This window comes from Barbus barbus, assembly GCF_936440315.1.
Source record: "Barbus barbus genome assembly, chromosome: 30".
NCBI lineage: Eukaryota > Metazoa > Chordata > Actinopteri > Cypriniformes > Cyprinidae > Barbus > Barbus barbus.
The window spans coordinates 28,054,568-28,081,184 of NC_136758.1; the positions used below are offsets into that span (position 1 = coordinate 28,054,568).

General features: G+C 34.4%; 1 protein-coding gene across 1 annotated transcript in view; it reads left to right on the forward strand.

Annotated features, from left to right (window-relative positions):
• Positions 1 to 898: 898 nt before the first annotated feature.
• Positions 899 to 26,617, forward strand: part of LOC306850483 (1-phosphatidylinositol 4,5-bisphosphate phosphodiesterase beta-2-like) — a gene marked incomplete at both ends in the record, with an annotated part of 49,753 nt that continues 24,034 nt past the window's right edge. The window contains 25 exons of the mRNA XM_079386136.1: positions 899 to 982; positions 1,274 to 1,351; positions 3,394 to 3,462; positions 4,176 to 4,313; positions 5,795 to 5,874; positions 5,976 to 6,029; positions 6,439 to 6,514; positions 6,627 to 6,727; positions 6,815 to 6,978; positions 7,728 to 7,874; positions 10,498 to 10,655; positions 12,091 to 12,173; positions 12,260 to 12,344; positions 15,472 to 15,697; positions 15,860 to 15,927; positions 16,609 to 16,705; positions 17,098 to 17,182; positions 17,265 to 17,389; positions 18,236 to 18,387; positions 20,872 to 21,036; positions 21,121 to 21,220; positions 22,393 to 22,497; positions 22,579 to 22,634; positions 23,969 to 24,047; positions 24,815 to 25,306. Of these exons, the coding sequence (XP_079242262.1) occupies positions 899 to 982; positions 1,274 to 1,351; positions 3,394 to 3,462; positions 4,176 to 4,313; positions 5,795 to 5,874; positions 5,976 to 6,029; positions 6,439 to 6,514; positions 6,627 to 6,727; positions 6,815 to 6,978; positions 7,728 to 7,874; positions 10,498 to 10,655; positions 12,091 to 12,173; positions 12,260 to 12,344; positions 15,472 to 15,697; positions 15,860 to 15,927; positions 16,609 to 16,705; positions 17,098 to 17,182; positions 17,265 to 17,389; positions 18,236 to 18,387; positions 20,872 to 21,036; positions 21,121 to 21,220; positions 22,393 to 22,497; positions 22,579 to 22,634; positions 23,969 to 24,047; positions 24,815 to 25,306 (3,067 nt within the window). The remainder of the gene's footprint in view (positions 983 to 1,273; positions 1,352 to 3,393; positions 3,463 to 4,175; positions 4,314 to 5,794; positions 5,875 to 5,975; positions 6,030 to 6,438; positions 6,515 to 6,626; positions 6,728 to 6,814; positions 6,979 to 7,727; positions 7,875 to 10,497; positions 10,656 to 12,090; positions 12,174 to 12,259; positions 12,345 to 15,471; positions 15,698 to 15,859; positions 15,928 to 16,608; positions 16,706 to 17,097; positions 17,183 to 17,264; positions 17,390 to 18,235; positions 18,388 to 20,871; positions 21,037 to 21,120; positions 21,221 to 22,392; positions 22,498 to 22,578; positions 22,635 to 23,968; positions 24,048 to 24,814; positions 25,307 to 26,617) is intronic.

Consider the following 26,617-nt stretch of genomic DNA (forward strand, 5'->3'; position numbering starts at 1 on the left):
AGAGAAATAATGCTTTCATAACTTGATTGTAACATTACCGAAACGTTGTTAGAACATACATTGTAAAAAAAAAATTGTTTCACCTTAAAAAAATGACTTAAAATATTTAGTTTAGTCAACTAAAATATCCCTTAAATTAACGTCAAGTTGCCTAAACTAAACATTAGTTTATTATTAGCTCACTTATTATTTATGCCTTGATTTAATATTTATTTATTTGAATTATATATAAATATGATGCATATTTTGTAAGTCATATGAAACAGGTCCGATTTCTGTAATAGTACTAATAAACTGAATGTGTTTTAAACACACAACAACCAGATTTATATATTTATTTATCATCAATAAATCTAATTTGTTTCAGTCTAACTAACTATAGCTTATTCCATATTTTAATTAAGTTCATACTTTTTAACTGAATACATTCATTTAATTTAATTTCACCGTGAACTGATTTATGCTGATTATTTAAATAAAATCAAATAGATGTAAATAGTTAATAATAAATTATAACATGAAGTATGACCTGTTTCATTTATGTATGACTGACAAATATGCATCACAAATGTATAAGTTTGTTTAGTTAAAAGTGTGTAATCCAAATGCATGGAAATTGATATTAAATTCATATACACAAATCTTATGAATCTATACATTCAATTCCGTCCTATGCTGCTCTATAGTTAGATTTTTGACATGCTAGCACAGATAAATGGTGTAAACGTGAGCAGGGTGGGTCCGGGCCGCTCTCGACGCTCATTTGCAATGCATATTGAAGGCTGGACGTCCTGCCAGCTCATTTTAGCCGAGTATCCCCAAACTCCATCATTCTCACCGGGGACAATGAGTTCAGGACTGAAGCTTTAGACCACATTAGTGTGGTGATCCGTCCAAAATGAACCGAAACCGCTACTCGCTTCAGGAGCCTGATGTCAAAGAGTATCTGGTGAAGGGAGACAGGTTCACAAAATGGAAAGAAGTAAGTGGACGGGATCAGAATTAGGATTCATATAAACATATGAGATTCTAGTCAATATTGGGTAATGGATTCATATTTGACTGCGCAACAGGCTGAAAATGATCCAGTGTTTTGGATAAAAACACATAATTCTTATGGGACAAAATAGTTTTTTTTATATATTTGTTTTTAATGAAAATGGGCCTCTTGAACAGTCAGATTTGTGTTTATGGTCCATTTCTGTGGTGTATGTTTTTCATTTGTATTATGTTGAGATATATTTTATAGTTCTATAATAAAAACTCTTGACAGGACTCCAAGAAAACCATACCAGTCACCATGAAGATGGATTCGAAAGGATTTTACCTGTACTGGATCAATCAGAGCAAGGTAAAATAGGAATTCAACTTTGTTTTTCTGCTGCTTCTACCAAAAAATAAAAACTTATACTCTATATTCAATATATGTGACCCTGGACAACAAAACCAGTCATAAGTAGACATTTTTTCGAAATTGAGATTTATGCATCATCTGAAAGCTGAATAAATAATCTTTCCATTGATGTATGGTTTGTTAGGACAATATTTGGCTGAGATGCAACTATTTGAAAATCTGGAATCTGAGGGTGCAAAAAAATCTAAATATTGAGAAAATCTCCTTTAAAGTTGTTCAAATGAAGTTCTTAGCAATGCATATTACTAATCAAAAATGAAGTTTTGATATATTTACAGTAGGAAATTGATAAAATATCTTCATGGAACATGATCTTTACTTAATACCCTCATGATTTTTGGCATAAAAGAAAAATGGATAATTTTGACCCATACAGTGTATTGTTGGCTATTGCTACAAATATACCTGTGCTACTCATGACTATATGATATAAAAACTAAGAATATTTCATCATATTTCACTTCTTACATTTATGCATTTTTGTTTTATGTTTATTAGTTAATGTAATTTGCAAGCCTTTCTTTGTCAGCTGAAACAAAATATATTAAATTATTACCTGAAATCCCACTTACACTCACAAAAATTACTGTACTACAGTACAGTGCTGGTAATACCACAGCATTTTGACATTTACTATGATACAGTATGATTACCATATCCATGTACCACAGTATTTACATGGTAATTCAAAGAGCACCATCATACTACCATGGTAGCATTTGCTCTAATAGCTGAAAAAATCATAATTTGATCATGTAATGATAATGTATATATTTTACATTTTAAATATACATGTATTAGATTAATTTTGCAATGCCCTGCCTGTTATGAGAGTAGCATCATTCAAACATAATATTCATAATAGCTGCAGGCCTCGCGCGCGCGCGCGTGTGTGTGTGTGTGTGTGTGTGTGTGTGTGTGTGTGTGTGTGAATATTGATTTGTGCTGATGAAGGTTTGCAGTGTGTCAGATCTTCTTCTGTGGGCAGAGAAACATTCTGGGCTGCTGGATATAAACATGCACAGATCTGACAGCATATTGTGTGAAAATGTACATTCAAACGCATCGAGCTCATAATCATCAACTTTATGTTTTTATCCATTTTTATCAATCAAGTTCACTTGGGTTTATATAATCACTCCTTTACCTTAAACAAAAAGCATATTTGGGGGTCAATATAATCCAGACCCAAAATCAGATTTTATTGTATGTATTACTAAAATATTAGTAGTAGTAGAGTAATAAAATTAAGTAAAACTGAAATAAAAATAAATGAAAGCTAAATAAATATTCAAAAATACATTATATATATATATATATGTGTGTGTGTGTGTGTGTGTGTGTGTGTGTGTGTGTGTGTGTGTGCATTTTAGTATTATATAAAATAGTGTGTATACTGTGTGTATGCGTGTGTGTGTATTATAGTATTTATTCATGTTTTGAATGAGCTTGTATTTTTATATGTTTAAATTTTAATTTGAAGTATTTGTATGTGTGTTATGTGCTTTTGTCATATTTATTTATTTATATTTAGTTGTTTTTATTTTGGTTTTAGTCATTTTAATTTTACTTCAACCTAAACCAAGGCAACATTTCTACGTTCCAATTTTTACATTTTAAGGTTCATTTATTATTATTTTTTAATGTAATATTTTAGCTTCATGTCAATTAACAAGAACGATTTGTAATAGTTTTAGTTTTATATTTTAGTTTTAGTTAACAATAAGACAATTTTACACAATATAATGTGATTTGTAAGGTCTTGTTTGTCGTTTTCTGTCTCCTCAACCCTTACATTTATGCTTTAAGCAGATGCTTTTCTTAAAACATGAAATTATACATTTGATCAGTTCATGTTTTCTCTAGAATCGAATTCATGACCTTGGTGTTGCTAACATCACGCTCTAGTGTTAGAACAACAGAAATTATGTATCCCGCATTATCTGTGATGTCACATCCTGTGTCTCTCCGTCCTGCAGGAAACTGAGTTTTTGGATATCGCCACCATCAGGGACACAAGAGCAGGAAAATATGCCAAACTCCCTAAAGTATGTGCCCTATCCATGTTATGTAATGTGTTTGTTGTTGCATGACTCAGAACTTTCTTTATGACTAAACAGACCTGCCGGCCTTCAGACGGAGTGTCAGTGTTTGAGGTCTCTGTTGCATTGAGCATTTGTGTGAATTTGCCTTGCAAACAGCAGCGTTCAGCAGAAACATCCACTTACACAGCAATCACATCAACCACAGCGGACTCATGTTCACATCGAAGAACCACAGCAACTACTGACATACAGCATTAACATACAAAAATACATTTAGATGTATGCATTTAGCAGATGCATTATCCAAAGCATCTCGCATCAGAGGAGCATTTTTGGCATGCACATTTTAAAATACTATTAGATAGGATGTTATTGAGATGTTATATTTGATATATGAATTTTTCTATATAAATGAAATGGTGTTCTTTGTCTCTCCACACACACACAGCTGTTCTCCCTTCACACATTTGCATGAAGCCGGATTTGTTTGCCAGTCTGGGTTTTTCTTGTTGATAGGTCATGTATGGAAAGCAGATGTCATGAATGAAATGTTTAGAGTTTCTAGAGCTTTCCCTCTTAAACGTCACTTGCTTTAATATTTTAACGTTTGATGGAGTGACTTTCAGAAATCTGAAGTGCTGTTTTAGTGTTCAGGTACTTTTTAGACAACGTTTCATATTCTCAAGCAATGTCGTATGATTGTCTTCCTCTTTCAGCATCCAAAGATTCGTAACGTCTTCAACATGGATTTCCCTGACAGCCATCATCTGGCCAAAGCGCTGACCATCGTGACAGGACCAGATACAGTCAACCTCACCTATCACAACTTCTTCGCTGCTAAAGAAGTGTCTCAGGTAGCATACTTCATAAATGTGTTTCATTTAACCATAATCACATACTTCAATACACTTGATAGATAGATAGATAGATAGATAGATAGATAGATAGATAGATAGATAGATAGATAGATAGATAGATAGATAGATAGATAGATAGATAGATAGATAGATAGATAGATAGATAGATAGATAGATAGATAGATAGATAGATAGATAGATAGATAGATAGATAGATAGATAGTGCACTCATAATGGTCTCTCGTGCTCTTGAGTGTTGAATGACTGCAGCCACATGTTTATCAGGACTAATGTTCCAATCAAAGCAGCCGCTGGTCTTTGTGGTTCGGAAATGGGTTTTATGAGTCTATGATTTTCATATCCTGCCACTAATAAGCTGCAGTGCAGATGAATTATGTTATTTCTGTGTGCCTCAAAGGTTTATCATACGCCCTCTGGTGGGTGAATGCATTATAAACACATCTGACTGAACTGAACGCAGGCTGGGTTTGTTATTAGTGCTGTTTGTTCAGTAAAGCAACACTATTGTTATTGATTTAAACAAAGTATTAAAGGAATAGTTCACTCCAAAATAAAATTTGGCTGAGCTTTTACTCACTCTAAGGCCTTCCAAGAGTTTGTTTCTTCATCAGATTTGGAGAAATGTAGCATTGCATCACTTGCTCTGCAGTGAATGGGTGCCGTCAGAATGAGAGTCCAAACAGCTGATAAAAACATCACAATAATCCACACCACTCCAGTCCATCAGTTAACATCTGGAGAAGACAAAAGCTGAAACAAATCCAGCATTAAGAGGTTTTTAACTAAAATATGAGTCCATAATCCATAATAACGCTTCCTCCACACTGTAAAAAAAAAAAGTTGAGCAAACTTAAAAATTTAAGGCAATCAGCTTCAGTAGATTTTTTAGTTCTCTCAACTTATTGTTGTATAAACTTAAAACAACAAGTTGAGAAAACAATACTGTAAAAAATCAGAAGTTGAGAGAACTTTAAAGCAACCAGCTTTAGCAGATTTTTGAGTTTTCTCAACTTGTTGTTTTAACTTTATACAACAAAAAGTTGAGAGAACTCAAAAAATTCTCAACTTTTTTTTTTTTTTTTTTTTTTTTTTTTTTTTTTTTTTTCAGTGCAATGTAAAAGTGGTTTGGCCTGAATCAGGAGAGAAATCTGCACAGATCAATTTACAAGCCAAAACAGCTCTAAACAAATATGTGGCTGGATTGTGGTGTGAGAGACAACGGGAGATGGACTTTTTCACTGGAGGAAGCATTATTATGGAATATGCACTCATCATTTTAGACAGAAGCGATGGTTTAAAGTTAAAACGTCTTGATGGATTTGTTTCTTACTGGAGTGTGTGGTTTATTGTGATGTTTTATCAGCTGTTTGGACTCTCATTCTGACGGCACCCATTCACTGCAGAGGACCATTTTCAGATGATCATGTTTTTCTAATCTAAGTTTCTTTGTGGCACAGACATGGGCAGATGACATCCTGGCGATAGCATATAACACAATGAGAGCAAACGCCTGCAGACAGGTCTTCCTGGAGAAAGTGTGAGGATCAATTTCAGACTAGTCATGACATGACAAATATTCCTGATAGGCTTCTGATAATTATTACATTGACGTTTTTCTTGTTTCTGTCTTCTTTATAGGTATGTCCGCCTTTCATTGCAGACCAACAAAGATGGAAAAATTCCTGTTAAAAAGTAAGAAAAATATTGCTAATAATCAGAAATGTTTCTTGAGCAGTAAATCAGTATATTATTATGATTTCTGAAGATCATGTGACACTGAAGACTGGAGTAATGATGCTGGAAATACAGCTTTGATCACAGCAATCAATTATACTTGACATAATATTATTCACATAGAAAACCGTTCTTCTATAATAATTTCATTATTGTTGTTTTTGTCTTTTTTTTTTATCAAATAAATGCAACGTTGGTGAGCATAAAAATCTTACTGACCCCAAACTTTTGAACGGTACAGCATTTGGGATTCAAGTTTCTCTTAGGAAAATGTGCTAATGGGTTTATTGTCGCTCATTAAAATGATACTTGTCATATCAGGTTAATATTTTATGTGAGATCTTCTCATAATGATCTTTCATCTCAGCATCTTAAAGATGTTTCCAGCAGACAAGAAAAGAGTGGAAGCTGCTCTGGCTGCAGCAAATCTCCCGAAAGGAAAGGTGTGTGTGTGTGTGTGTGTGTGCGCGCGCGCGCGTGTGTGTGTGTTTATATTATGTTTGTATATGAGTGTGTTTATACAGTATTTAACCATCAGTCGTCTTGTGTTGTCAGTTTGACACCATTAAGCCTGATGTGTTCACTGAAGCGGCGTTCAAGACCTTCATCCTGAATCTCTGTCCCAGACCTGAAATCAATGAAATCTTCACATCCTTGTGAGTGAATACACTGCATATGTTCATTTGACACATGCACAATTAAAAAAATTCTCATGAATCAGTGTTTGATTACGACCTCCATAGCACCAAAGGAAAGGGTTTCATGACGAAGGAGATGATGACCAAGTTTCTGAACGAGAAACAGCGAGATTCCCGTCTCAATGAGGAGCTGTTTCCACTCATCAGAACCGAGCAGGTGAAGAATCTCATAGACAAATATGAACCGAGCTCGTCCAACGCCAGCCGCGGTGAGTTCAGTTTAATTATTCATTTTTTACAATAAAACATATCTAAACATGCAAGATGAATGTATCTGAGATGCAGTGTTACTTTAGTATTATTGATTTAATTAATCATTAATTTTGAATTAGCTTTTTTATGTTTTCAGTTTTATTTATTTTTGTGCCTTTGTCTGATTTTTTTATATAGCTTTAATTTTAATTTAGTAATTTTTTATTTATGTTTTTAATGTATCTTTCATTAACATTACAATTCTTACATTTATAGTATTCTTACATTTATGGATTTATGATCCACTGGCAACACTTTTATTCATGTTTAAAATAAAATATAATAAATTAAAATACAATACAATACAAATAAAATTAAATAATAAAATAAAAATATTTTTCCAAAATTTAAAATGTAAAATTTGAATATACTGTAACAGCTCCAAATATTAATAAATATTATAATACAGTATAAAATAATAATAATAATAATATAAAATTTATGAAAACTATATATACATTTAAAGAACATAACTAATAAAATGACAAAAATACACAATAAAATTAATAAAACTTTAACATAAAATTAAAATAAAATAAAAACTATAATAATATAATATAATATAATAAAAAAACTGTATAAAAGATCCGTGAATTATCAGCCTGTAAGCCAGTCAGCTTAAAAAACAAAACTGAGCCTGGTTGAACCAGAGGCTGTGTGACTGTATATTTGTGAAGATTCATTCAAGCTTTTGCTGCTGCTGCAGGTCAGATTTCTCCAGAGGGTTTGATGTTTTACCTGATGGGATCTGAGACATCAGTGGTGAAACTGGACAAACTGGCCCAAAGTCATGATATGACCCAACCAATCCCACATTACTTCGTCAAATCCTCCCACAACACCTATCTCACAGGTGAGGAAAAAAACTAAACACTGAGGATTTTACAGACATTGATTTGAAACTGATTGCTTTTATTGTTTTTAACTTGAAATGTGAAATTTCACAATCCTTGATACCCATTTATGATAACAGAAATAACTAATACATATAAAGTTCAAACACTAAAGACAAGTATACAGTTAATAATAAAAAATGAGAACAAATAAACTTATTACAAGCACTAACACAAATAAATACAATAAACAAAGATAGCTTAAATAAACAGTACTCTACAATGCTTGTGAAAACTGTATTACTGTATGAAGTAAATATACACAGATACCTATTAAAGCTACATAAGACCAGAGAGAGATTCTTCCTTTTCTTTTATTGTTTGATTAACTTTAAGGAAACAGAAGGAGGCTGCTGTACGAATGCACGGATATTGACACATTTTCTTAACTGTTTACATTCACTTAAGTCATTACTGACAGTGTTTACATGGATACTCATTGAGACGTGCATTTTCGCTCAATTTTGTCTGTATTTGCTCAAAAAGACGTAACAGAGACTTCAACTCAGTACGTGAGCGCACAGAAATCTTGCACTTGAATGGCTTAAAATCACTATAAAATCACATTAATGTTTAAACTGAAGACTTAAAAACACTTATGTAATCAGATTACTTTTTTAAAGTAACTAGTAAAGTAATGCATTAATTTTTAATTTAGAAGGAAATATCTGAGTTACTTTTTCAAAAAAATAATGACAGCTCTTGTGTTGCCATATTGAGAGAAATCAGGAGTAAGTGCAGAGCGTTGTGTGTGAACATGATCATATTTAGTCTAGAACTACAGTAAGATCATGTATTTAATCATCTCACTTGCACAAAAACACATTCAGTATTCCTCAAAATCAATAAAAACAGTCAAATGCAAACTCGTAATGTTATACAAACCTGCGATAATTAAATATGTTAAATAAGACAAATATCATTGTGTATTTAATCCCATTATATTAACCCATGTCTTTGCTACTGACCTTCGATGATCATATTCTTCATGAGCTGCGTCTTCTACTGTACAGATGTGAATCTACATTTCCTTCAGCCTGAGGCGCATTCATTTCACTTTTGGTGTGAAAGGGCTTTTACATTTGTAAAAGAATAACTTTTTTATATTAAAAACAAACAAGCAAGACCTGCCCAGATTTAAAAAGTAACTCAAAAGTAATGTAACTCATTACTTTCCATAAAAAGTAACTAAGTAATATAATTAGTTACATTTTAGGGAGCAATGCACTGTTGTAATGCATTACTTTTAAAAGTAACTTTCTCCGACACTGATTATAAACACTTGAAAATGATAAATTTTTCTGATTGAGTTCAGATAGGTGATTATAGTTTCAAAATGATGATAGATTCAAAAGTTTGGGATAATTAAGACTTTTACCCCCAGTTTCACAGGCAAGGCTTAAGCCTTGTCCCTGACTAAAATGTAAGTCTGAGCTGTTTTAACTGAAAGAAACTTGTACTGATTGATCTTGAAATATGTCAGTGCCCTTGTTTTGTCTCAAGATGCACACCAGTAATGTTTTTTTTCTAAGGCATGTCTATAAAAATTACTTTAAAATCCTAATTGAAATATGGCCTAGTCCTGGCTTAAGTTAAGCCCTGTCTGTCAAACCGGGACCTTAATGTTTTTAATGGAGTCTCTTATGCTCAACAAGGCTGTATTTATTTGATCAAAAATAGAGAAAAAAACTGTAATATTATGAAATATTATTGCAATTTCTAACATTGGTTTCCCATTTTAATATACTTATGATTATATAATTAAATTAAAATATAATTTATTCCTGTGATCAAAGCTGAATTTTCAGCATCATTACTCCAGTCTTCAGTGTCATATGATCCTTCAGAAATAATAATATGCTGATTTATTATCAGTGTTGAAATTTATGTGCTGCTTAATTTTTCTCTTTTTTTGAACCAGTGATACTTTTTTCTTAAAAAGAACAGCATTTATTAAAAATTCTAACAATATAAGGCTTTACTATCACTTATGATCCATTTAGCACATCCTTGCTGAATAAAAGTTAATTTCTTTAAAAAAAAAGAAAAAAGAAAAAAATAAATAAAACATTTAATGACCGCAAACATTTGAATAGTAGTGTATATTGTAACACAAAATTTATATTTTGAGTAAATTCTGTTCTTTTTAACTTTTTATTTATCAAAGAATCCTAAAAGAAGTATTACAGGTACCCAAAAAATATTAAGCGGCACAAATGCTTCCAACACTGATTATAAATCAGTATATTAGAATTATTTCTGAAGGATCATGTGACAATGAAGACTGGACTAATGATGCTGAAAATTCAGCTTTGATAACAGAAATAAATTACATTTAAAATGGAAAACCGTTATTTTAAATTGCAATAATTTTTCACAAAATTGCAGTTTTTGATCAAATAGATACAGCCTTGATGAGCATAAAAAGCTTCTTTAAAACACATAAAATATCTTACTGATCTCAAACTTTTGAACAGCAGTGTACCTCTGGCCCTGGCTTTAACACTTCTTCAGCAGGTACCGTTAGTTTAGTTTTTTGATAAATAAATAGATCAAACCCAGTAAAGCGTGTGTTGTGTGCAGCGGGGCAGCTGACGGGCGTCTCGTCTCCGGAGATGTACCGCCAGTGTCTCCTCGCCGGGTGCCGCTGTCTGGAGCTCGACTGCTGGAAGGGCAAACCGCCGGATGAAGAGCCAATCATCACCCACGGCTTCACCATGACAACCGAGATCCTCTTCAAGGTCGGTTCCTCCAATCAGAGCTCTCGCTGTGATTATGGGATGCACAGTGGAGGCTCATTATAAAAAGTAGAAGCTACATTTGACAGAAATCAAGACAGGTCAACTACAGCTTTACAGCAGATTATTAATTGCTTTGATTTACTGAATCAAAACCTAAATATGCATAAATTACCTCAGGAAGAAGAAGCACCCTTTAGAATACTTTTCAAAAGAGTACTTATTATAGAAATAACATACTTTAAAGAAATATACTTAAGTGCAAAATAAGTGCATTGTTTTTGGGCATTTAATTTACATGTTAGTTGCACCGGTAACACTTTACAGTAGGCTTCCATTTGTTAACATTAGTTAACTATATTAGTTAACATCAACTAACAGTAAAAAGATACTTCAAAGCACTTATTTATCTTAGTTATTTTTAATTTGAACATTTATTAAAACATTAAAATCAAAATCATTAAAACATAGCTATTTAAAATGTCCTTTAAAATAAAAAACCTAATTTGACATATTATGGTTTTTAAGTATACTTAAGTTTGTTAAGAAACAATCATGAAAGTGTCTCTTTTTTAGTTACTTAACTGACCTTTCATTTCATTAATATTATACTATCTAATTTTTTTTTTTTTTAAATATACTTTTTAACATTTGTTATCTCTCTATTGTAACTATTGTATCTCTCTCTATTAGTGCTACTGGGTATTAACGCTGCGTTCGACACTATCAACCACAACATTCTTTTGAATAGACTAGAACACTTTGTTGGCATTAGTGGAAGTGCATTTGCATGGTTCAAATCGTACTTATCTGACCGCCATCAATTCATAGCAGTGAATGAAGAGGTATCATATCGATCACAAGTGCAGTATGGAGTACCTCAAGGCTCAGTACTAGGGCCGGTACTTTTTCACGCTTTACATGTTACCCTTGGGAGATATTATCAGGAAGACATGGTGTTAGCTTTCACTGTTATGCTAGCATCTGTAAAACTGCATTTTTCAATCTCAAAAATATATCTAAATTGCGACCTATGCTCTCATTGTCAAATGTATAAACGTTAATTCATGCGTTCATGACCTCGAGGCTAGATTATTGCGATGCTTTATTGGGTGGTTGTTCTGCACGCTTAATAAACAAACTCCAGCTGGTCCAAAAATACAGCAGCTAGAGTCCTTACTAGAACCAGGAAGTATGGTTCTGTCAACACTGGCCCCCTATTAAACGTCGTATAGATTTTAAAATCTTGCTAATTACTTATAAAACCCTGAATGGTTTAGCACCTCAGTAGTTGAGCAAGGTCTTATCACATTATATTTATATACTTTACTTTATTTGACATTTGAACAAGTGCACATTCAATATGATTAAGCACACTCCTTTTTCACAATGATGAGGAAGGAAATTTAATTAAAATGTTCTTATTTTATGACTTTAGGATGTGATTGAAGCGATTGCTGAGAGTGCCTTCAAAACATCCAAGTATCCTGTTGTCCTTTCGTTTGAGAACCACGTTGATTCGTAAGACACGTTTTTCTCCTCATACGGCAGGTTTGATGCGGTGATATTTCTGATATGATATAAATGAGATCACGTGTTTGTTTCAGAGTGAAGCAGCAGGAGAAGATGGCCAGCTACTGCAGGACGATCTTTGGAGACGCTCTGCTCGTTGATGTACTGGAAAAATATCCTGTGAGTTCAGATGTGGAGACACATTTTGTTGGATTCAAACTAGTGCTGTCAAACTATTAATCACATCCAAAATAAAAGTTTTTATTTACATAGTAAATGTGTATGTACTGTGTATATTTATTATATACACATGCATGTATATATTTAAGAAAAATGTTACATTTATATATTAAATATATTTATATATAATATAAATTATATGAATAGAAATATATACATGTAAATATTTTCAAAATATATACTGTATGGGTGTGTATTTATATATACATAATAACTATACACAGTATACACAGATATATACGGAAGTTCTAAGCGGCCATGCATTATTATAATTTTTCTGTCTTGTTTTCTCGTGATCACGACTTAATTTTCTCGTGATCTCGACATAACGAAAGTTGTTTTGTCGTTATCACGACTTAATTTTCTCGTGATCTCGACATAACGAAAGTTGTTTTGTCGTTATCACGACTTAATTTTCTCTGTGTATTCGGCATGAGAAAATGCTATAGAAGCAGCAGCATCATCGCAGCATCATGGATGATCGTATTCGCTTTTACTTTGATCAGGGACTCACTCAAACTGAAATAATAAAAATATGGTATAAGTACCATCCCAAATATTGAAGGTGTTGTGTGTGTGACCGACTACATTGATCCATGATAGAATAGTACTTGTCATGCATATTCATACTCGGACATTTTAGCTCTGTGTCTGTCAGTGATTGAGGACTTACACATAAGTGTTCGACACTTGAGAAGGAGGCTGTCGGGTCTGCAACTTTATCGTCGAAGACAATTATAGCAACCCTGATTTTCTCATGATAGCTACAATTACGTCGTGAGAAAACGGTTTTTAGGTTGAGATCAACAACTTTCGTTATGTCCAGATAACCACAAAACAAATTTCGTTATGTCGAGATCACGAGAAAATTAAGTCGTGATAACGACAAAACAACTTTCGTTATGTCGAGATCACGAGAAAATTAAGTCGTGATAACGACAAAACAACTTTCGTTATGTCGAGATCACGAGAAAATTAAGTCGTGATAACGACAAAACAACTTTCTTTATGTCGAGATCACGAGAAATTTAAGTCGTGATAACGACAAAACAACTTTCGTTATGTCGAGATCACGAGAAAATTAAGTCGTGATAACGACAAAACAACTTTCGTTATGTCGAGATCACGAGAAAATTAAGTCGTGATAACGACAAAACAACTTTCTTTATGTCGAGATCACGAGAAAATTAAGTCGTGATAACGACAAAACAACTTTCGTTATGTCGAGATCACGAGAAAATTAAGTCGTGATAACGACAAAACAACTTTCGTTATGTCGAGATCACGAGAAAATTAAGTCGTGATAACGACAAAACAACTTTCTTTATGTCGAGATCACGAGAAAATTAAGTCGTGATAACGACAAAACAACTTTCGTTATGTCGAGATCACGAGAAAATTAAGTCGTGATAACGACAAAACAACTTTCGTTATGTCGAGATCACGAGAAAATTAAGTCGTGATAACGACAAAACAACTTTCGTTATGTCGAGATCACGAGAAAATTAAGTCGTGATAACGACAAAACAACTTTCGTTATGTCGAGATCACGAGAAAATTAAGTCGTGATAACGACAAAACAACTTTCGTTATGTCGAGATCACGAGAAAATTAAGTCGTGATAACGACAAAACAACTTTCGTTATGTCGAGATCACGAGAAAATTAAGTCGTGATAACGACAAAACAACTTTCGTTATGTCGAGATCACGAGAAAATTAAGTCGTGATAACGACAAAACAACTTTCGTTATGTCGAGATCACGAGAAAATTAAGTCGTGATAACGACAAAACAACTTTCGTTATGTCGAGATCACGAGAAAATTAAGTCGTGATAATGACAAAACAACTCGTTATGTCGTGATCACGAGAAAACAAGACAGAAAAATTATAATAATGCATGGCCGCTTAGAACTTCCGTAGATATATTATGTAAACAGAAACTTTTATTTTGGATGCAATTAATTGTTTGGCAGCACTAATTCAAACACTTGTGATATATACAGTATATCTACACTGGGCCAATTATTATTTTAACGTTATTCAGCAAATATATAAAGAGTTGAAATACATTTAGAAAGTTGATGTTATACTCCACCTAATACTATTTAAAAAAAGCATTTGAACAATTCTGTTATATGAGCTCAAATTAATTGAGAGACAACACAGAACATCTGAAAATTATTTTTATTAATAAAAAATGTAATTTGTCACACCACAGGATCATTTGAGATTGAGTGGTGAAGATAAAAATGTGATTAAAAATAATAAAATAGACCACTTTTCAAGAAGGATCCATTTTCTGACTATAAGAGTTAACATGAACTACAAATAAAAAATAATAATTCTAAGGTATTGACAAGTGGTGCCAAAAAATGTGATCAAAAATGAGAAAAAAAACAAAGGGGAACCAGTTTACATTAAGGTTCTGTTTGTTAACATTAGATAAGTTAACTATATTAGTTAATATGAACTAACAATAAAAAATACTTCTAAAGTAAAATAAATGGTGATCAGTTGCATTAACTAAAATGAACAATGTACAATAAAGATCCATTAGTTAACTACATTAGTTAATATGAGCTAATAATAAAAACATTTATAAAGCATTTCATATGGACTAGTGGAGAAGAAAATGTGAACAGAAATTATAAATTAAATAAAATACAATACTAAAATAAAATATAAAATTCAATAAAAGGTAACCAGTTAGAAAAATAAACCAGTAACACTTTGCAATGAGGTTAAATTTGTTTATATTAGTTAACTATATTAGTCAATGGATGATGCTTATAAAGCAATCGTTAATCTTCGTTGTTGTTGAATTAAATGTTCATTAAAACATAATTAAAAGTTTTATTTTTAATATTTTTCAACAGACCTGGGCTAACAATGAATGGTTGTGCTTTTATTAATTAACGTTAACAAAGATGAATAAATACTGTAAGTTAATGAACATTAACTAATGGGACCTTACTGTAAAGTGTTATCAATAATGTTGTATTACACGCTGTTAGTAGTAATTCTGTTTACTATCTCATCTGATCTTCTGTGGTTTTGTTTTTCAGCTGAAGGCAGGTCATCCAGTGCCGAGTCCATCTGAGCTGATGGGTAAAATACTGATCAAGAACAAGAAAAGCAGCGCACCTCCCAGCAAACCAGAACAGGCCAAGAAACCGTCCGGTCCAGAACAAGCAAACGGACCTGCGGACGATTCTGAGTCCAACCAACCCGCCGATCCAAACCAACCCGCTCCAGCTAACCCAGAGGCCAGCGACCCGCCGCATGCAACCGGTCAGTTCATCCATTAACCAGTCCTCAGACTAGTTTTCTATGAAGCGTCCAAATACTTTTGGTGCTTGCTGTGTTTGTGAAGATTATTTGATGGGCCGGCTTTAGTGTCAAAAAACAAAAAGGCAGGAAATAACAGTATTTTGTGTCTAACCGATCTAACAGATGACCATCATGAAGAGCATGATGACCACGATGATCAGGACGAAGAGAAGATGAAGAACTCTGATGAGGTGAAGTAGATCACTTCTGGCCTCTTTTGAGGAACTTTTGAGGCTGATAATTATAAGATTGAAGGCTCAAATCCCAGAAATTCAGAAATGCACATTTTAAAGCTTATAAATGTCTCCTCTGCTCACCAAGGCTGCATTTATTTGACCAAAATAAAAACAGCACAATTTGTGAAATATTATTACAATTTAAAATAACCTTTTCTATGTGAATATCTGATAAAGTGTAATTTATTTCTGTGATCAAAGCTGAATTTTCAGCATCATTCCTCCAGTCTTCAGTGTCACATGATCTTCAGAAATCATCCTAATATGATGATTTTCTGCTCAAGAAACATTTCTGATTATTATCAATGTTGAAAACAGTTATATTTTTGTGAAACCTGTGATACATGTTATTCTTCAAGATTCTTTGATGAATAGAAAGCTCAAAAGAACAGCAATTATTTTGTCTTTTATTATGCAATTTATTATGTATTTATTGGCACTTTTTGATCATTTTAATGCATCCTTGCTGAATAAAATTATTAATTTATATATAATTAATAAAAATTTAAAAAGCAGTGTATGCTGCAGTGAAACTGTCCATGCAGTAAAGACACTCCAATTTGCTTTTCATAAGTAATCGTTTGCTAAAAGAAATCAACATCTATTGAGTCTGCATTATTTGTCCTTGCCTCTCAGGGAACCGCTGGACAGGAAGTGACCGCGTACGAGGAGATGTCCGCTCTGGTCAATTACGTACAGCCTAACAAATTCATCTCTTTTGAGAATGCAGCCAGTGAGTTCACGCTCATATGTGTGTGATGAATACATAAATGCACCTGAAACCTTCTCTTAGGCCATATTACACAATAAATATGAGCTTTTTTGGCAAATGATTCCCCTTTGAGCTATAAATATGCTAAATCAAATGTATAAACCAATAAAATGTAGTGAAATGATTTAAAGGTGCTGTATATTTATATATATATATATATATATATATATATATATATATATATTTACTTTACTTTTATTATAAGACATGAAAATGTGCTGCATAGTAGGACTGGATCTGTTGTTTTTCTTTCCATCCCATGATGCTTGTATAAAGCTGACAAATCTCTAAACTTGTAAAAAAAAGTATTTCATATTGATGTGTTTTCACCATCTGATTCTGTCCCAATTTAGAAAAAAACAAGAGTTTTGTCATCTCTTCCTTCGTGGAAACCAAAGGGGAGAGTCTGATCGCTAAGAACGCTGTGGACTGGGTGGAGTATCCTTTTCTCTCAGTTAGACTTAGATTCAGTGTTTTCTGGTGTTTGGATGTCAGTGCTTTCCTAAACTGATGACTGTAGATATAATAAGAGGCAGATGAGCCGTATCTACCCTAAAGGAACCCGTGTGGACTCTTCAAACTACAGTCCTCAGCCCTTCTGGACCGCCGGCTGCCAGTTTGTGGCGCTCAACTACCAGACTATGGGTGAGACGAGCCAAATCACAGCGAACACTGGCAGTTTGTGTCCATAAAATGATTTGTTCTTGTAAAAACGTCATTACATTAGCACAGGGTTTCCCAAAACTGGGGTTCTTGAGTTGATGAAAAGTAATATTTACTACTATTTAACTTTAATATAACTACATTTACATTTATTCATTTAGCTGACGCTTTTATCCAAAGCGACTTACAATTGCTATATATGTCAGAGGTCGCACGCCTCTGGAGCAACTAGGGGGTTAAGTGTCTTGCTCAGGGACACATTGGTGTCTCACAGTGGATTCGAACCCGGGTCTCTCACACCAACGGCATGTGTCTTATCCACTGCGCCATCACCACCCCTAACTAATATTTAGTTAAATCATAAAAATGTAGAATACCAAAAATTATTTAAAATAACTATCACAATTATAAAAAAAAATAAACATATATATTTAAAATGTATTTTTTAGTAATTTGTAATATTTCTACATTTTATAAAACTATTTTTATTTGTTCACCTGAAAGTCATGTGACCATCAACTGAATTGTGAGCATGCATATGTGTTGTTAAATTATTGAAATATTACATTTCAGGGATTTTACAAGTAAATATTTTAGGTCAAAGGGATTGAGCTGATAGAAAAGTTTGAAAATCCCTGCAAATCTTTTCTCTTTGTTAACCTTCACTTGTCTTTAATATTTTAATATGACGAGTAACCACAAGTGTAAAATGTATAATTTGCAAATTTGTGCATTTAAAAGCTGTCCACCAAGCACATGAACTCTTTGTTATTAATAAGACTGATGTGTCTGTGGGTTTAATGGTGTGATCTGTATTTGGTGCTATAGATTTCCCCATGCAGCTCAACATGGCTCTGTTTGAGTTTAACGGCAGGACGGGTTACATCCTCAAACATGACGTGATCCGTCGCAGCGATAAGAAGTTTGATCCCTTCTGTGACAGAATTGACACCATTATCGCCAGCACTCTCACCATTAAGGTAATGCAGAAAAATGCATTGGGACTTGTATAGAGGATTCTATAATATATCGATACTTTGGCAGGTATATATATATATATATATATATATATATATATATATATACAAGTATCTGCCAAATGCATTGTTATAGAATATATTATATTTATATATTATATTATATTTATATTTTATATTTTTTTATTTATTTTTTTACTATTATAATTATTTAAAAAAATATATATAATATATATATATAAATAGTTACGTTTATGTGTCTGCTTAGTTTCCTGTTTGCCCTTATTTGGTTTGTTCCCTGTCATTAGTTAATTATCGTTCAGTCTGTTCACCTGAGTTTTCCTGTTTGCTCCTTTGTTCCATGTCTTTATAAGCCTTCAGTTTCTGTCTAGTCTTTGTTTCGGTTTAATGTTGTTGTTTAATTGGAATATGTGTGTTGATGCCTATTAAAACTCTTTTCGTCTACTCCTTCGTCTTCGTGCTGTATCTACAACCACATCCCGTAACAGAACCCGAGAACCTGTCTTACTGACAGTAAGACAGCGCTTCTTTTTTCCCCGTGTTTGTTTTCCGGGGTTTTTTTTTTTTTTGCCTTTTCCCTCCTTTCTGCGGCATGGAAGTCGCCGAACTGTTCTCCGCTCTGGCTCGCAGTGTGTACAGCTCTTGATGACGTCACCCTCAACTCCCTGTTCTGCCCCGATCCAGAACCAGCTCGCTGTCCAGTCTGTCTTCCATTCCCCAGTCAAGCCTGTCAGTCGCCGCTCACTAAAGCCCGCTGCCGTTTGCGGCGAAATCGCCGCCGCCGTCCGCGGCTCCCTCAAGCCCGCCGTCCACGAGGAAATCCCTGCCGCCGTCCACGGCTCCCTCAAGCCCACCGTCCGTGGCCACCACAAGCAAGCCGTCCGTGAGGAAGTCAACCTGCCGTTCATGGCTCATGTGGCCCGTCGTCCACCATACATGTGCCCCTGGGACTATTAATTCAATTTGAGAGGATGTCTTGGAGTCCTGTTGCCGCTCCTCCAGTTCCCACTCCTCCAATGCCTGCTCCTCCAGTGCCCACTCCTAGAAAGCGCCCTCCAGTGCCTGCCTCTCCAGGGCCTGTTCCTCCAGTGCCAGCTTCTCCAGGGCCCGTTCCTCCAGTGCCCGCTTCTCCAGTGCCTGCTCCTCACAAGCGCCCTCCAGTGCCCGCTCCTCACGGGCCCGCTTCTCCAGTGCCCACCCCTTGCAAGCACCCTCCAGTGCCCGCCTCTCCTCTAGTGCACACTCCTAGCAAGCGCCTTCCAGTGCCCGCTCCTCGTGGGCCCGTTCCTCCAGGGCCCGTTCCTCCAGGGCCCGCTTCTCCAGTGCCCGCTTCTCCAGTGCCCACTCCTAGCAAGCGCCCTCCAGTGCCTGCCTCTCCATGGCCCGTTCCTCCAGTGCCCACTCCTCGCAAGCGACCTCCAGTGCCCGCTCCTCGCGGGCCCATTCCTCCAGGTGCCCATAGTGGCCGGGCTATATGGCTCCCCGAGACCCCTGATCTGCCATGGCCACCTGAATCCTCTGATCCGCCCTGGAGGCCTCCCTTGTGCTCGCCCCCCCTCCCCGATGGGACCGTTACGGCGGGATACGCGTCCTCCGGGAGAGGGGTGATATCTGTAACATATATATATATTTTTTTATAGCTTTATATTTTGTTAGTAAGCTTTAATGGTTCCCTGCATTTTTTTGTTTGGTGGTTTAATGTTTAATGTAATAAATTAGGAAATTAGAAGTATTGTTATTATACAATATGCAGTGTAAAATAAAAAGACGATTATTATTATTTTCTTCAATACTTGATTTTTAGTTTTACAGTGAAATATTAAAGTAGTAATAAAAGATAATAATTAAATCACAAAAATTTTTAATTAAAAAGAAAATTATAATATAAATAGTAATTTAAAAGAAAAGTAATGCAATTTAATTTATTTTCGTAAATATTAGATTCTTTATTTTACAATAGTAATAAAGCAGCAATACAATATATAAATATTTGTATTGTCATTTAATAATAATAATAATAATAATAGCCATATTTTTATTTTTTAATCCAAATTATGCAGCTCTACATATCAAACCTGGAATTTATTTTAGCGCATTTTAAATCTAAATCACAATCAGAATCTTTTTTTTTTTTTGCATGGAAATCCTAAAAAAGGATGGCCTTTGTTTTATTTTTTTAGTTATTATTATCTATCTATATATATATATGTTTTATTCAAGCAAATAAGTTGCTATAATGTACCTATGGACACACAAAAATACTAAATGAATATATATATATATATATATATATAATTAACTTATTTAACTTATCTTAATAATTTACACACACCATTAAGAACAAAAAATTTCCAATTCATTATGTGCAGTCTTTTCGCTACCAGTGAATATCTTCACGTCTAATTTGATCTCATCTTTCTTGACTTGTACATGTACATGTGACTGTCAACTGTTACCTGTGTTCAGATTTACTCCGGTCAGTTCCTGTCGGATAAGAATGTGAAAACCGGAGTGGAGGTCGAGCTCATCGGTTTGCCCAAAGACCCCAAACGCAAATACCGCACCAAATGGAGCACGACGCCCAACGCCATCAACCCCGAGTGGAACGAGGAGCCTTTTGTCTTCGAGAAGGTCAGATCCCACAGCTCTCATATCGTTCATGACTCAGGTGTGTTTGAGCTGCCCAGAGACTGAAGTCTGTGTGATGTTGAGCAGATCTTGCTGCCAGAGATGGCCTACCTCAGATTTGTGGTTCAGGAGGAGGGCGGCAAGTTCTTGGGTCACCGAATCATCCCTCTGGATGCTCTGCAGACAGGTGAGACCAGCACATCTGTGACCCTGGAGCACAAAAGCAGTCATGAGTAGCACAGGTATATTTGTAGCAATAGCCAACAATACATTTTATGGGTCAAAATTATCCATTTTTCTTTTATGCCAAAAATTATTAGGATATTAAGTAGATATCATGTTCCATGAAGATATTTTGTAAATTTCTTACCGTAAATATATCAAAACTGTTTTTATTAGTAATATTAGATTAGATTAGATTAGATTAGATTAGATTAGATTAGATTCAACTTTATTGTCTTTGCACATGTGGGTACAAGGCAACGAAATACAATAGAGAAGAAGAATACAGCATAACATGAGGAAGGAGAGGAGAAAAAAATAATCCCCATACTATGCTCCTTCGGGAGTACAGTGTGAGAACAAGAAAAACACCTCAGCAACAAAAGCACAATCAATACAGAGACACAGGACTTGCAAGAGGAGGGGGAGGTAATCCAGCTCAGACGAGCAGCCATCCGGACCTGCAGCCTCTCAGCGCTAATCACAGACCCGCTTGTCAGACTGGCAGTACAAAGCGGCAAAGGCGTTGGATGGGGGTTTGGGAGGTGAATGCATATCTGTATATATGTGCGTATGTGTGTGTGTATGTTAGTTCGTGTATTTGTAGGCCTGGAGATCCGCCACGCTGGTATTCAAAACAAGTTGTCTCAGTCCGCAGATTGTGATAGCGACACAGCAAATGCCATGGAAACGGCCTTGATCGGGACCCAGACGGAGTCGACAATCACCAGGTGTCTCTGTGGGAGGGGTCAGGAAGCAAGAGACAATAGACAAGACGAGACGAGAAAGCAAGCAGGGAAGATAAGGGGAGGAGAGGAGAGAAAAAGCGTCCGCCTTCGCAGAGAGCCAAACTCCATTAATTTGCATTGCTAAGAACTTCATTTGAACAACTTTAAAGGAGATTTTCTGAATATTTAGATTTTTTTGCACCCTCAGATTCCAGATTTTCAAATAGTTGTATCTCAGACAAATATTATCCTATCCTAACAAACCATACATCAATGGAAAGCGCATTTATTAAGCTTCAGATGATTTTTAAATCTCAATTAAAAATAATTGACCCTTATGACTGGTTTTGTGGTCCAGAGTCACATATGAGGAAAAAACAAGTTTGTCAAATGCTGTGATGGTTTGCAGGTTTCCAGCACATCTGTCTGCGCAGCGAGAGCAACATGCCGCTCACGCTGCCGTCTCTGTTCGTTCACATCGAGGTGAAGGACTACATCCCCGCTGCGTTTGCCGGTACTGACCTACAAACCTACAGTAACATGCTTTTATTGAACGCAACATCAAATAACCTCTCAATGATTGTGTTTCTGCTAGATTTCTCGGATGCACTTTTCAATCCTGTGAAGACTTCAAAGCCACCGAAGACTGAGGTAGAATTAAATGCACAGATAGTAATAGATGCATGTTCAAGTGCTCTCCAAAGGCATTAGTGCACTATTGAGTCAAGCAGTTTCTTTGGGTTGACCTGCAATGTACAAACATGAAGGATCTCCTATAAAAACCTGAATATAAATTAACTGCTGCATTTTTTGTGTAACAACCAGGATTATTATAGTTAACTAAAACTAAAAGTCAACTGAAACAAAATACAGAAAATGTATGTTATTTTAGCTTGATGCCAAGGCAACATTTCTTATTTCATGTAGTTTAACTTGATGTACTAAAATAATAATAATAAAAAAAAAAAAATTATAAAAACTATATAGACATTTAAAGAAAATAAAAACTAATAAAAATCACACAAAAAACACCACTACAAAATTACTAAAAATGTAATTAAATTTAAAGTGAAAACTAATTCAAAATAATAGTATAGTAGTATAAGAAGATCTCAATGATACCAAAATGACATTGATAACTACCACAGTTATTATAGTTAACTAAAATTAAAACAAACAAAAATATTTTGAATAAACATTAGCTGAAATAAAATAGAATATGAAAAACTTAGAAGTATTTTATGTCAGCTAGTTGCCAAGGCAACATTTCTCATTTTATTTATATTAAGTTAAAATAACTAAAACTAAAATGGAAATTAAATGTATAAAAAATTATGTAGACATTTAAAAATAATTAATACAAATGATAAAAACATACAAAAAATACTAAAACTAAAATATAAAAATAAAAACTAATTTAAAATAATAAGAACTATATTCTTATTAAGATCATAAGATAAGATATTATGATGCTAAAATAACACTGATGACAACCAAGGTTATTACAGTTATAACTCAAACTAAATATGAATAAATTATGTAAAAATAAAAAGTAATAAAAAATGATAAAAACACAAATTACTTAAACTTTAATAAAAAAGAAAAAAACGCAATAATAATAAAAAACAATAATTGTACCTCTGATATTAAAATAATATTGATAACTTCTAAACCGCATAATTGACTATTAACTGAGATAATTGATTTCCTTCATAGCTGTGCTAAATTTTATATATCTTGTAATAATTCAAATCTAGTATTTCATGAATTTATTTGTTAAGAAGCCATGTAAAAAGTGTGATAGTACAATCATTCAGTAATTTTTGAAAAATACACACAATCGTCCTGTGCTTCACGTCGGGCTCCTGATCTTTCTGTCTATCTCTGCGCTGTCTCTGGCTTAACCATGTAATCTTCAGCTGTTGTAAATGCTAAAAGATGGAAAAGCACGTCTCACACAGATCTCACTGTACTCTCGTCTTCAGAGTTTAACATACGTGTGTGAATATGAGCTACCTCTCGCTGACGGAGCTCAGACGCCGGCCGCTCCTGCAGCTGCTGCAGGTGAATAACACACACGTGATGACATCATCTCTTACACAAACACTGACAGGCTGTGGTTTCTAACAAATCCATCATAGTACTCTATGAAATACCTGACTCTACTAATAAATATAAACTAATTAACAATTTGACTGGACTCGTGTGAGTGGGGGAGAACATATATATATTTGTTTTCTCTTTTGAATTTGATTTTAATTTATTTTTAAATGTAATGTTAGTCATTTTAGTTCTTAAACTTATTTTATTTCATTTTATTTTTGTGTTGTGTGTTTTGTCAGTTTTAGTATTTTTTTAAAGTATTTTAATACATTTTCTATGAATTAACTTTAATTTTATATTTGCACTTTTCAGTTTTAATTTTTTATAATTTTATCTGATTTTGCCGTTTTTATTTTTAGATTTTTTTATTTGCTTTTGTCATTTTTATTATTTTATTATTATTTTAATTGAGCTAAATAACAACACTATTGTTTTCTGTAGAACTACACCTAAAACTAAAGACCTTCGAATTCATTGAATTTGTTTCATAATTTATGCATTTTACTCCATTAACAATTTGACTGCTTTAAAAAAATCTGAATTATATAAAGCGCAATATAAAAAATAATGTGACTTATGAATTACATATGAATTTGGTACCAAACATATTAAAGTATGATGGTAATTGTATCTGATACCATCACTGTACTGATTTGTCATATTTATTGAAGTGAAATGGATGATAATTTATACTTGTCTATCTGTCTATGACTCTATCATATAATAAGAACCGAAGGCCGCAGAAGCAGCTCCAGCATCATCAGAGGCTGAACCTGCAGAGACTCCAGCAGAGGGCGACGCTGCACCTCCGGCTGAACCAAAACCAGAGGAAAAAACAGAACCTGAGCCCAAACCAGAGGAAAAACCAGAACCTGAGCCCAAACCAGAGGAAAAACCAGAGCCAGAACCCAAACCAGAGGAAAAACCAGAACCTGAGCCCAAACCAGAGGAAAAACCAGAGCCAGAACCCAAACCAGAGGAAAAACCAGAACCTGAGCCCAAACCAGAGGAAAAACCAGAGCCAGAACCCAAACCAGAGGAAAAACCAGAGCCAGAACCCAAACCAGAGGAAAAACCAGAACCTGAGCCCGAAGCCAAACCAGAGGAGAAAACTGAACCAGACCCTGAACCAAAATCAGAAGAAAACACAGAAGCAGCTGCAGATGCTGTCGTCACGGAGACCAAAGAATCCAGTGAGGAAACCTCATCTGATGCATCAGGTGATCTGCATCTGTCACATGACTTTACATGATACACTAGGTGCGTTCGACTTCATGCAGCACTTAGCAGACCGATCGGCGGCTGACTTGAAGCAGTGCATGCCGGTTAGAAATTTAGTCCGACTTGAACCGGCGCCGACCACACGTCACTGTCACGTGTGGCATCAAAGTACCGCGATAGCGTTTCGAGAGCAGCCGGCTGACTCAGCCGGCGCAATTTCTCCAGAGCGACTGCGGGAGCGCTGATGACGACACAGCTGTTTCACGATTGGCCAAATTCATCACATGACAACAAGGACGTGTATTTCGGGTTTATTCTGACAACTTCAGTCCCACTAATGCTCATATACGGACTTTCAAAAAAAAAAAAAAAAATTAACTTTTCATGTCATCTTCATCTCGTAAATCATGTTTATTAAAAGATTACAATTATTTTTACTGCAATCACTTTTTTGTTAATTCGTTTATATAGGTTTTGTGCATAGGTTTATTTTAGACCTTTTTCATACAGACCCTTTACAGTATTAAGCTGCATAACCTATTTAGATACTTTTTTTATGGAATAAATCAAGTGTCAATCTTACAGACTTTTAATATAATGTGGTCATCATGGATTCTGATTGATACTAATTGTCTAGTTGCTGGGTTCATCCATCTTCACTTGCATGTGATTACTACCAACAACTCTGGCTGGATGTCAACTTAATACAACATTCAGACCACTTTCATAAGATGGTATAAATCATAATAGAAAGGCAAATAAATTGGGCTTATCCGTAGGCCTGTTCATGGTGTTCACGTATGTTCATGGTGTTTTGTCTTACTAAAATGTGCTTACCTAACTGGAGAAATAGTAAAATAAGTAAACAAATATGTAACATCCTAATTCTTTTATCTGTAATGAAAACCACATTTAGTACATACAATTATTATCTTCATAGATTATTTTTATTAAGTTGCAGTAGCAAAAACACACATAATGAATCATACTGCACAAGTCAAATTTTCAATATGTTCTATTTATTTACTTAAAACTTGTTTCTGTCGTGATGACACCCTTTCAAAATATTACATACATCTTAAAGGTTTATTAAAACATAAACCAACATAGTAATAAAAAAAGAATCACTTCTAATGAAAATTGTTAAGTATAATTGCATTGATTGGTTAGTATTAGAAATAACGAGTCACACTGGTGTTGGGTATGGTCCCATGTCCCTTTGGATATATAAAAACAATACTTATTACATTGAACCTTTACTCACTTTCGTTGCTCATTGTGCTCAATTTCATACAACAATAACGGCAATT